Raw genomic sequence first — 12,500 nt, 5'->3', positions numbered from 1 at the left:
TATCCCATAATGTTTGTTCCTTTGATATTGTTTTTAAGATTTAAACTTTCTTGATACATTTGTTGTGATTTGATTATATTTTATCTGGCTGCAGTGTCCAATTGTTATTGTTTTTTTTAAAATATACAGAGCAGCTTTTATCAAGTATTTGCATTAGCTTGTTGCTGAGAATTGCATCTTAATGTCAGGTCTTTCTTTTGTGCCAACAGGTGATGGGAGTTCGGCCTGCAGTAGCAGCAGCAGCAGCATTGATAACAACAGTAGTAGTAACAATAGCAAGGTGGCCTCACTATCCACACCTCAGAGTTCTTCTGTTGTAACCACTCTGGCGGGCTCCGGAATGGGCAACCCCTTCGCCAGGGCGGCTTCTCAGACAACCTGGGGCTCAGAGTCCTCGGACCAGAAGCCCATCCTTGCCCCTTCCAGATTAGCACCACCATCAGAGTCAGGTGAGCTTTGGTGGCAGTCCTCACACTTACTTGACCATTGGCTTTTTATTATTTTTTAAAGATAAATGCTATATTTTTTTCTTTTCTTTTTAAAAGAATGAAAATTTATACAAGAGATGGATAGATGTAACAAGAAAAAAATGTAAGCTAATTTGATTTACTTGTTGCTTGTCCACATAGGAACAACAAAGGTTAGCTCCAGTGGATTGTCAGTCATACGACCCTCCACTCTGGGCTCAGGGCGATCTGGTGGCACAAGCCGTTCAGGTGCCAGCCTCTTCACACCACCAACCTTAACAGTCACAAGTTCATCACCTCCGCAGGCTGCCAAGTCAGCATTTAAACTGAAACCATCAGTCTTGTCAGGATCTGCCAATCCATTTGCCAAATGTAAGTACTGTTCATAATTTGCAATAAAAAGAACATGTCAAGTTGTTTCTGATTTGATTCTTCTAATTATTATGATTTTGTTTTTATTTCACCTGAATTTTGTTTTTTTTAGCTGATAGACAAATTACTTTATCTAGATGTTATAGAATGTGTTTTATGAAATTTAATTTTATTAATATGTAAGAAAAAAAGAATTGCTTTGTGTCATTAGGTTCTTGACATTCTTAGTGTTTAAGAAAACTTGATGAGCGACCTTAAAACCACTGACTTTCCAGCTGGGGCTGACTCGGATGATAAGGCAGATTCTGCCACTGGGCTAGAAGAAGGAAGCAGTGAAGAACCCACCCCCTCACTGAGTGGCAGTCAGGATGTCTCCTCCTCAACCTCTGGGGCCTCGAGAAGCCCACAAGTCAAACAGTCTGGGGAGAGAGATACGCCCATGGAAGAGAAGTCGAGCCCAGCAGCCTCATTGTCTCACACTTGCACCAATAACTTTGATAGCAGCAGTGGCACAAGCAATACAAACAGCAGTAACAACACCAGTAATTCAAGAACCCTGTTTGTTCCTCTTGCTAGGAATGGAGAAGGCAGTGATAGGTAAGTGTTGACTTGAGTATCAAGAAAACTGTTCAGATCCAGCTGCTCTCAAGGTATTCAGAAGTTGTTCATTTATTTCCATCCATCTTGCACACTATCATTGATTTACAAACTGGTAGTCCTGTATACTTATTTTCTGTATGTTACAATATCATAGTGTGTACTATGATAATTAGCACATCAAGAAAAGAATATCACTCTTTGTACACTTTTTCTGTCCATTACATTTTTCTTTCATCTCTTTGTTCACTTTCTTTTTCATACACTGATTCTCCCCAAATGTAATGACATCCATTTACTTGGTGGTTAATCTGCATCCATTCCATATGCATTGGCTCTTCAGAGGCTTCCTAAAAAAATATCCTGTGTTTTTATAGATTGTCTACATTGTTTCCATTACAAAGAGTGAGTGAGTGAGTGAGTAAGAAAAGATGTGTAGATCTGAGTGGGCAACTGGGAAGTGTGTGTTTCTGGGTGTCTTCTCATATGGTTGGGTGGATATGGGAATGCTGTTGCATGCTGTAGTGTTTTATATTTTGTGTAATAAAGATTATGTGTCACACATTTTAGTTTGTTAAAAGATGTCTGTTAAATGGAATTCTATGTAAATGTGAATATCATGGCATTTTAAGCAGGGTTTGTATTGACAAGAAATGGCAAGAATTCTCTTATATGATCAAGATTTCCACTACATTTTTCTGCTCAAGGTTTTTTAGTATTTGGCAAAATACTGCATCTCCCTTCACAAGTAAGATATGCATTGTTATCATAGTAACAGCATTACTAATGTAGCCTGTTATGTAAGTATAAACTGAGCATTCAGATGCAGTGGTAACTTTATCTTTGACATATTTTTTTAGAAAAAGCAGAAAACAGAAAGAATTGGAGCACCTCTTCCTGGTGCAAATTGATAGATGCATTGCATTTCTTCTACTTCAAAACCATATTGTAAAAACATGAATGGTATACTTCACAGCTTTTAATTGAAGTTTGTTATGATCACTTGAATTGAAAAATGTTTTTGTACAAGAAGTTATTGATTGGAACATTTTTTTACCTTTTTCTTTTCATATGTAAATATTTGTGTTCAGTCATGAGCTCTGAAGTGAAGGGAGGGTTAATAAAAATTGAGATTTACACTACCACCATATTTTTACAGCCAATCGCAACGACATTATGAAATGCTTTGTAAGCTCAAAGTTAGGAATTAGCAGTCACCAGCTAATTAAGCTGGGGTTACATAAACCTCGTTTAACTCTTTGGTCAGACCTAGGAACACTAGCTGGGGAGCAAGGAAAACTATATCCACGCAATGAGGATCTGTAGTTTGAGAACATCTTAGAATTTTATCCATTATTATCATGCAGGTGTAACATTGTTAAAAAGCTATATAAATGATTATATTGAATATGGATTATTATTTAAAAATCTTTGTACTCAAACAGTAATAAGAAAAATACTCATATTAGACACATAGTAAATGTTATGTATAGGTGGATCAGTCATTTTTTTAAGACAACTGTGAAAGATTGTTAATTAAGTGTTCCTTTGGCACATTATTATTAACCCCTCAGTGACAAGTGCGTCTATTGCCTTCATGGTGTAATGACCTATGATGTATATACGTGTCAGGATGCACAATAGGTACACAGCTTAGGTCTAGACTGTTGTGTAATATTAAATTACAAAGAATTCTAGCCCTGTTTTCATAGCATTATTTTACTTGCTGAGCTAGTAGGTCAAGAAATTAGGAGAAAATATAGTACAGGCCATTACATAATGGAATGTAATCTATATAGGAGGCTAGGTAACTGGAGGGTGTTGAGAAACCAGGTCTGAGTCGGTGTAGGGAAGGGTAGTGTGAATTGTACTCTTTGTCAGTGCAGTGATGTTCACACTGCTTCAGTCACAACTCGAAATGCCAGGAGTGAGGCATTCATTTGCGTTAAAACACATGTTTAAGTGTATGTAGTAGTTAATAATGTTGCACGTGTTTATTTCATGTAATTTACAAGGTTGTATGTATACAAGGATTTTGCTCAACTGCAGAATATTTGGAATGCAACTTCTTAATAGCATGTCTTGCAATTCTAAGAAGAATTCTTGGTCAACAAACCCCTGATTCAGATGCTATTGACTGGAAAAAATTTAAAATCCTCTGATGTCAGAGGCAGTAATGGGAGTTGGGAGAACCTGGTGGCATTCAAAACTGCAATGTGTAATGGAGATGATCATGGAAACCCATTTTATTTAATATGTAATAGGTACACCAAGGAATGTAAATGATAGATGCAGAAACCTTCCACTCTGCAGGAAATGGTGAACACAGTTTTGGTCTGAAACCATGTAACCAAGTCAGAGGACTCGGGTACAAATAATCTTGTAATGTTCAGGAAAAACTGTAAATAGATTTTAGGCCCATCAAAAGTTAATCATGCTTAGGTATTTCTTAAACTATTGTGTCAGGTTTATAGGATATTTCTAGGGAGTATAAACATTGTTAGCTAGATCATGATATTGTAAAATAGGTAGCTGTAGATAGCAATAGAAATAATTTTTGGTCTTCTCCCCACAGTTCCCTCAGTCCAAGCATATCAAGGAATAGCTTCATCTTTGGGCAGAATCTGCAGTCTAAAGTGGTGGTGAGTTTCATTCCTGGTATATTGATGAACTCTCTTCATAAGGGAGAAATTTCATTCAATCCTTCCTATGTTTTATATTTATATATTTATTTATGTATTTGTCCCATGTCATTATGTAGGCAGCTTTATATGTATTTATAGTATGATATGTAAAGCTAATGTCGGGGAATGATAGCTCAGACTGAGGTACGATTAGCACTGACAGACAGTGCGAGTTGGTCACTCACTGATCCTTCGTCCTCATTATTGTATATTTTGCTTGAGTATCATAAAGAGTGTAATGCCTGGCATCCCCCCCCCCTTTCTCTTCATTCCCTTCCTTTACTCTCCACTGTCTAGGAGCCCAGTCTGTGTGTGGGCAGTAGTCTCCCATTTCTGTAGATTGAGATGGGTCTTCTCTCTTGTGCACCTTTGAGGCTTCTTAGGAGAAGTGTTGACTTGTTATAGAATAGTCTTGAGTCCTCATTCCAGTGCATTCTTCTTTTCAGCTGGTGTGTGTATGTCATTGTAAACTACACATAATTTGAGGCTGTTTGAATGATAATACTAAAGGTTTTAGTTAGAATTTATGTTCAGAAGTTGATATATCAGCTAGAATGGGTTTGACAAAAATAAAATAAAAAGGTTGTCAGGTGATTGTGAGTTTGCAAAAGTATCTTAAATAAAACAAAGGAATGGAGGTTCAGAGAATAATACTAAGCTTGTGTTGCTGCTTAGTTTTGTATTTGTTTTCCAAATACTAATTTCTTCCGTTCTGTAGCTAATTCTATTTTAGTATCCTTACCAGTCCTATCTTGACAGTTGTCTTGTATCCTGCCTTTCCTCTCTTTTTTTTCCTGCATATTTTGTGTTGTAGCTCTCTTTTCCCAAGCATACTTTGATTTTCCTCTTCCTCTGTTCTCCACTGCATCCTTATCACCATCATGGTCATTCTCATTGCCACCTTCCTGCTAAGCATCAGTATCATTCTCGTTATCCATTTTGCCTTCAAATTACGAAGGTTTTTGTGTGAGTTTTCAGAAAACATGTTCTCTCTTCAGGCAGGAGACAGTTCAGTCACATCATCCTCAGACTCGGCTGCCACCACCAATGGGGAGAACCAGACAGGAAACCTCTTTTCAGATGCAGCTTCTGAAATATCACGTGTAAGTTTGTGCTTTTTCTTTGATTTTCTGAATTAATTGGTGTTCTGTGATATTAGGAATTCTGAATTGTGGGATTATTTTTGCTATTCAAGAAGGAATGATATTAACATGTAGAAGGTATTCACCAGTGTGTTATAGATTTTTTAACAGTTTTTGCCTCTTTCTATAGGTACCCGAATCAGCTGCAACAAATGGGAGAATGACTACTGGGAATCTGTTTTCTGATGCGGCCTCTGAAATATCGCTGGTATGTTTATACACTTTGTTGTCACCAGAGAATTTGACAGGTGTTTTTGCTATGATTTTGGTTGCACAGAGCATATACACCTTGTTATATATTTTGGTAAGGTAATGTATTCAGCCTTTGAAGATAGATTTTATTACTGATTTCATAGCCTTCCTTTCAGCCAAGAGAAGATAGTTTGTGGAACAGCAGGCAATCACTGGCAGAATCATCTAGGGAATTGACGGAAAAGGAGAATAGTCAGAAACGCAAATTTGACCAGGTTGAGGTCATCACTGGGGAGGAGAGCGAGTCTAATGTATTGCAGGTGGGCATCTCAATAAGGTCATATGTGAATGAAATAATAGTATTTTACATTATCAGTAATGTTAAGCCCTCTGCACAGAAAAGATTTTTCAGTATTCATTTCCCACCCTTTTAGGGGTTCTGCATCATGAGGACAGGAAAAAAAAAAAAAAAAAATCTTTGCAACCTTTCAGATATATAGTATATAATTTTTTTTATTTCAATCTCAACTCTTTTTTACAGATGAATTGCAAGCTTTATGCATGGGTAAGTGGATCTTGGCAAGAGCGAGGTCGTGGCATTCTTCGGTTAAATGACTGGGATGCTGGACAAGAAATACATTCCCGTTTGGTCATTCGAACACAAGGAACACTGACAGTCATGCTGAACACTAAGGTAATTCATTGAACAGTAAGCAAACTTTTGAATCTGATTATTGTGAAACACTGATTTGGAGTCTATGATATTTTCTTTATTTGAAATTACATATGAAATATAATTTTATATCCTCTCATCAACAGGTTTGGTCAGATATGTCTGTTGAAAGAGCCAGCAGCAAAAGTGTAAGGTTCACAGCACTAGATGCAGATGGTCAACCTAAAATATTCCTTGCAATGGTAAGCCACCAGTGGTTTGGATAATAATTGTTTTGTTGATGTTAAACTTCCTCTCATGAGATTGGTTTATCTTCTAGTTATTTATAAATAGAATAATATTTTATGATTATCCTTCCCAGGGGAGTCCCAAGGATGTGGACCTGCTGTACAATTCCCTGGAGTGGCGTGTAGCAGCTTCACGCTCTCAGACCAATGAAGAAGCACAGGCGGACAGTGTAAAAAAGCCTAAAAAGGAAGAAGGGGGAGCTGAATCTTTGACTTCTTAGACATGTATAGCTATCTATATATATTTTGTCAGTGACCAAAAACTGTGACATAAATATGAAGAAATGAAAGTGTGATTTCTTGAAATACTTTCAAAATGCAATCTAGTAGTGAAAGAGAAGTATGCTGTTGAAAGTGAGTACCATCTTGTCTGAGAACTGAGCAATTTAAGTGATAGAAGTTCTAAACAAAAAGAAAAGAATATGCAAAAGCACATTACATTCATCTATCCAGAACTTACTGGATATTTGGAGAAGTGAGATGAAAAGGCAAGAACCAACTTAGGGCAGAAAATATCACTTTTTTAAATGTTTTTTTTTATAAGTGTTGATGAATTTCATCATACTTTTAAGTGGTATTTAAATTTTCTTTCAATCCCATTAGTGTATGCAGGATAAAGTGCATGAATTTTTTCTTGTTAGTATTCAGCATTTATTTTTTCCTGTCCAACAAATGCTATAATGGATGCCAGTCTGAGTTTTGATTTTGCAGATCACACAACTTTGCTAAACAGAGAAGGCATTTAGTGGATATAAAGTAAAGCATATCTTTTTTTATCACTTCATTTTATATATACAGTATATCAGTTCCAGGGCAGATTTATTTTTTCTCTTTTTTCTTTCTTTCTCTCTCTTCCATCTGCAGCAGCTATGAGTTGTCTTGGTATTAGAAACTGTAATGAGGAAATTGCATATGATGGAAAATATTTAAATAAACACTGAGTGTCATAGACTGTTGCTAGTGTGATGGGAAATTGGCAGTCACTAGACGGAAGGGATAGAAAGACAAAATGGTTGAAGCCGAGGGTGCCACGGTGATGTGGAATGACATGTAGTGCAAGGACTACACATAAATAATGGACTTGTGTTCTTGGTCATATTGACCACAAATTTCAAAAATGGAAAATAAATCCAAAATTTTGTTATAAATTTTTATTATCCTGTCTATTCCAGCTATAGTCAAAAATGTTGATAACAAAGAAAAACACACTTGTACTGAACAATGCAGAGCAAGGTACTGCAATCTCAATTAAAAAATCTTACTGAAAAATGTAAATATGGATAGTTTCTTATATGTCCTATTAAATCATGACCATCAGATTAGTATCTCATTCCCCAACTTTAAGGGTCATACACTTGCCTCCTAAGAACATGCCTCTCTTTATAAGTCAACAATAATTTTTAAGATATCATTCTTTATACAAAAAGTTCCTACCTCCTTGTACCTCTCTGATTCCTCTTCACTTTCATCCTGGTTACTGATTAGAATGTAATATGTGCCAAAATAATAATCACCTGGAATGCACAAATGTAATCTAAGTGTATTACACAAACCTAAAAATAGAAGTTTTGTTTGCATACCTTGTTATCTAACACCAGTGGATTATTAGTCGATCAATCTTTCCCTTATTTCTGAAACAAATTTGTTGGTAAAGAAGTGACTGCAATACATTCTTGCAAATTTATTGGACTCAGCTTGCTCCACTCTCCTGTGACTGCAGCTTCCTATTTCAATATGATAAAACATGTAATTTCTTTGGACAGACCCTTCAGAACATACCACAGCTTGTCAAATGATATAATAGTGAGTTGCCAAGTTGGTCCTCGATGAATATCTTTACCCTAGTCTATTTTGCATAAAAATTGCTCACTTTGCATATTTCAAAATAATGGAGCAAATATTTACATAATACTCCCAAGTAACAGTCAATAAAAATTTGCAATGAGAAGACTCTTCACATTATTTCCCAGGTGTGAAGTAACAATTCATTCTAAATTAACTGATGTAACCACAAATTTAAATCACCAAGATGTTTAATATCCTAGTGGAGCTGTTGTTTCACAAGGTTGCAGATAATGAATGATTATTATTTCCTTGTAGTTGTAATGCCATGAATATCTACATGCATGGAATTTGCTGTTTATGTAAAACTACTTGAATGCTTGCTTTGAAACTCAATTGATTTTCATGTCATATAATTGACAACACTTTTATCTGTTAGAAATATCACAAAACATGTACAATGATATTCAGATAACCTTAATGGTTTGAATTTAATATATTTCTCCAAATGGATAATGAGTGAACAGCAACCATGCTGCTGACTGGAATTTCAAATATGACAAAGTGGCAACAATTCCTGAAGATATGAAATATATATACTATATATTAGATACTTCTACATATTTTTTTCCTTACTAAATACCAAACACAAAAATATATAGAACTAACATCAAAAACTTGCAACTGTGAAAAATTTAACACAAAGTAAATTCCACGATTATTTAGTCACCTCTAAAAGTATCTTATAATCTGTAAAGATTCTATCAGTATGCAACATATGGTTAGTTTTCTTCAAAGTACTGACAATGATTCATTTAACATAAAGAAAGTTCAAAATCAAACTACCTGGGATTAAAAACATAATAAAAGATCTCAAGGAAATCGTAGTTACTGTGATTTCATTGTATATTATATAATGGTATTTACTGGTAATATCATAACTAATTTATATAATTTACAAAAAGAATCTTACTATAAAAATTATGTGTATGCATTTATTGTTAGATGAAATAAAATAAATAGATCTTTTCAAAGAAATACATATGATGGACTGACATTACTTTTTATTTACAATATTATAACTAACCAAATTTTGGAGGACTTAAAATATTTACAGTATAAACAAATCCAACCTACACCACTGTGCAAACAAGCAATGATACAAACTTACACTCTAAATCTTAATATTTTCTTTCTTTCATTCTATTTATTCCTCCTGAAATGTTTTTGTCTTCCTTTCTTTTGCTTCCTTTCTTTTTCATTTTTCTTCTCTTTTTTGCTGGATTCTTTATTGTTACTCTTTAGTAAGTCTTCTAGATCATTACCCAACACTTTAAAATGCAGTGTTTTAAAGTGTTGAGTAAAAAAACGAAAATTTACATAATATTATAATCAAAGAAAGTCATGGATGTGTATAAAAGGAAGCCTGTGAAGGATTCATGTTGAACAAATAGTAAATAAAATAATGAAGGGAAAACCTGGAAAATGAAGAATATGCCAAAGGTCATTTCACTGTATTACCTGACGAAGCAATACAGAAAAGTGGTCCTCAACATAACTGTATGTTTTCAAATTTTCCCTTTGTTCTGTTCACAATAAGGAAGCCTGTAGTTCTACGTCCATGGCTCTGATTGTAGCTATTTGATTACATAGATGATTAACCACATGCCAACAGGGATATGTGCAGACATGCAATGTTCACTGTGTGTTTAATTTAGTAATTGTTTTTACATATAGACTGCTCCACAAGTACTAGGTCACCAATTAGCCAGTTACAAGAAGAACCTGTCTCACCTGTTAACCCTTTTCCTTGATTTTTGATAATATTTTCTAGTATTCAATACTGCTGTTAGTAATGTCAATAACAGTATGATAATAATAATGTTTATTACAAAAATTAAAAGTATCAGTATTGATAGCATTAGTCAAAAAACAAACAAACATTTCCAGGTATTTCAAGGGAAGGTGAGGTCACAAGATCTACTAACAGACTCCTTTGTGGCTAAGTCTATGTGTAGAAACATTTAATAAAATACGAAAGTGAACACAACATTTTCCCAGCGGTATTGGGTTAATAGCGCACCTGTTACTATGTCCTGCCAGCACGTTCTAAAGCCATGTCTTTCAGGAAGTAAGCAGGATAATAGTGTTCCTTTTTATCTTCACCACTGTATTTCAGGTGTGGGTTCTTGATCGTGTTATGTACTCCTCCGAGTGAAGTGTACCTGCAAATTATTGATAACTTGCAGAACAATTATATACAGCTGGTATGGTAATGAAAATGGTTATTTAGAATCATAATTTGCATAAATTTTATCTATATTTTATAAAAATGAAAATGAAATCTGAGATGTAATTTTGGAATGCAAAAACTTATGGAGGCTCAAATAGACAACCAAAAATTATAACTTAATGGCAAAAACATAATTTTCTTCCTGAATGACTTACCCATGATCATATAAGGTGCAGTATTGGACAGATAGTGTTCTCAGGAAAGTCCATACTGTCTGGTAATTCCAATCCAGAATAGGAGACACTCGCATGAATTGAGGCCAACCTTCGTCAGTCATCTGTGAGCCCCCAAAAAGAAGAAGTTTATTTTTTTGGTCAATAAAGAGAGTGAAAAAGAATACAATAACTTATTTTCTCCAGATACATTCATAGACAGAAATCTGAGGCATAATGGTAAATAATTTTTCCATATGAACAGTAATATATATATATATTTTTTTTCAAAGTGTTAAAGTAAAGGTAAAAAGGAGAAAAGAAAAGAAAAAACTATTTGCAAATACTTAGTACATTAACTATCCATAAAATATCACTTTTAGAGTGTCTGAACAATATCTTTATTTTTTTTTTTCAATTGTTACATATGAGGCCATCATCATGATAAGAAGAAGAAGAAAAAAATGTACCACTCATTTCATGATCATTAAAGTTTCATTTCACTGTGTATTAACAAATAACTTTTACATTACCTAACCACAAAATGTCACATATCAAGAGTCTTGAACAAGATCTTCAAATTTTAGCTGAAACTTTGTTGATTGATAAATATGAGGCCATCAAAACAAAGAAACAATATTACATACCTATTTAATAATAATTAATAATAATACCAATGACAATAACAACAACAGTAATAATAATAATAATAATAATAATAATAATAATAATAATAATAATAATAATAATAATAATAATAATAATAATAATAATAATAATAATAATAATAATACAGTTTCTAAAGTTCATTAAAGTGAAATCAGTAATGTCTTGACTATGCATCCTCCAAATCACAAAAATTAAGAGATTTACCTGGAATGGCTGGAGTGTTTTAGAGTAGGGATCTGTCCATCTGGTGCCCATCAACACTGCCTTCACTTTTGGTTCCTTCTTTGTCAGTTCTTTGAGGCCTTTCTTGATAGGTCCTTCTATCCTCCATAGTGTTAAGTTATACCTGAAGAGTAGAAAAACAGTGATATCTTAACCCTGTGCTGCTAGGCTGACTCTACAAGTCATACAGATGGCTCCACAAATTATTAGACTTGGAAATATTATCCTTTGTTTTATATTACTATTAGTAATATTAATGATGTTGTAATAAATATAATGGCTACAATGAAAATAACAGCATCAATATTGAAGTAATTCGTAAATACAAACATTTTCCTTGTGAAACTCCTTGTGAAACCATTTACGTGTGGAGACATTTCACAAAAGAAGACTAAAGTGAGCATCACATTTTCATAGAGGCACTGGGTTAAAGATCTGAATGCCCTATACCTGGAATGCAGTTAGTTTTAGCTTGAATTTCTATTTTCATAGAAATTCAAGCTAAAACTACTGATTGATACTGTTGCTATTTGCAAACAGTAACCCTATTAACCTACAGGAACAAAAGAAAGGCTGATTGGGGACACTTTGCAATGTAAATAATAGCTTTATAGATCTAGCTGTATGAAGATTATACATGAGCTAAAAGCACATTACCATGAGTGGTTGTAAGACAATATTCAATTAAATAATATGATCTGGAAAAAAGTAGCAAGTAGATACCCTCATAGTTTCATAACATGTGTTGCAATCTGATTCACCTTGCCTCCTTGCCATTAGTATTTTACCTGAAAAACAGCAACAAAATCTCCAGATTATGACAATTAGAAGACAATATGCTTGCTGAAATTCCTTAACCTAATGGGAAAATATAATGTCTATTGTAGCTTGGTTTTGTGAAAAATGTACCCATATATGGCTTCACAAGTGCTTGGACACCAAAAAGTCAATTAGTCAGCAATGTTACT

General features: G+C 34.2%; 2 protein-coding genes across 3 annotated transcripts in view; one reads left to right on the top strand and one right to left on the bottom strand.

Annotated features, from left to right (window-relative positions):
* Nucleotides 1–209: 209 nt before the first annotated feature.
* On the top strand, nt 210–7,555 carry RanBP3 (ran-binding protein 3; the record flags this gene model as incomplete). 2 transcript variants are annotated; one of them, XM_027359588.2, is given in 10 exon segments in its annotated part: nt 210–449; nt 630–839; nt 1,115–1,436; nt 4,012–4,078; nt 5,119–5,223; nt 5,393–5,470; nt 5,631–5,774; nt 5,996–6,148; nt 6,274–6,369; nt 6,489–7,555. In XM_027359588.2, coding segments are annotated over 10 exon segments (1,562 nt in total), but the record flags the coding sequence as incomplete, so codon positions are not given.
* LOC113808255 (FAD synthase) overlaps nt 7,551–12,500 on the bottom strand; it is a 7,032-nt gene continuing 2,082 nt past the window's right edge. The window contains exons 4-6 of the mRNA XM_027359600.2: nt 11,515–11,656; nt 10,645–10,766; nt 7,551–10,421 (exon numbers count right to left, since the gene is read on the bottom strand). Of these exons, the coding sequence (XP_027215401.2) occupies nt 10,286–10,421; nt 10,645–10,766; nt 11,515–11,656 (400 nt within the window). The 3' untranslated portion in view covers nt 7,551–10,285. The remainder of the gene's footprint in view (nt 10,422–10,644; nt 10,767–11,514; nt 11,657–12,500) is intronic.

Source organism: Penaeus vannamei, chromosome 3 (genome assembly GCF_042767895.1).
Source record: "Penaeus vannamei isolate JL-2024 chromosome 3, ASM4276789v1, whole genome shotgun sequence".
Taxonomy (NCBI): Eukaryota; Metazoa; Arthropoda; class Malacostraca; order Decapoda; family Penaeidae; genus Penaeus; species Penaeus vannamei.
This window is presented reverse-complemented; position numbering and strand designations above follow the sequence as displayed.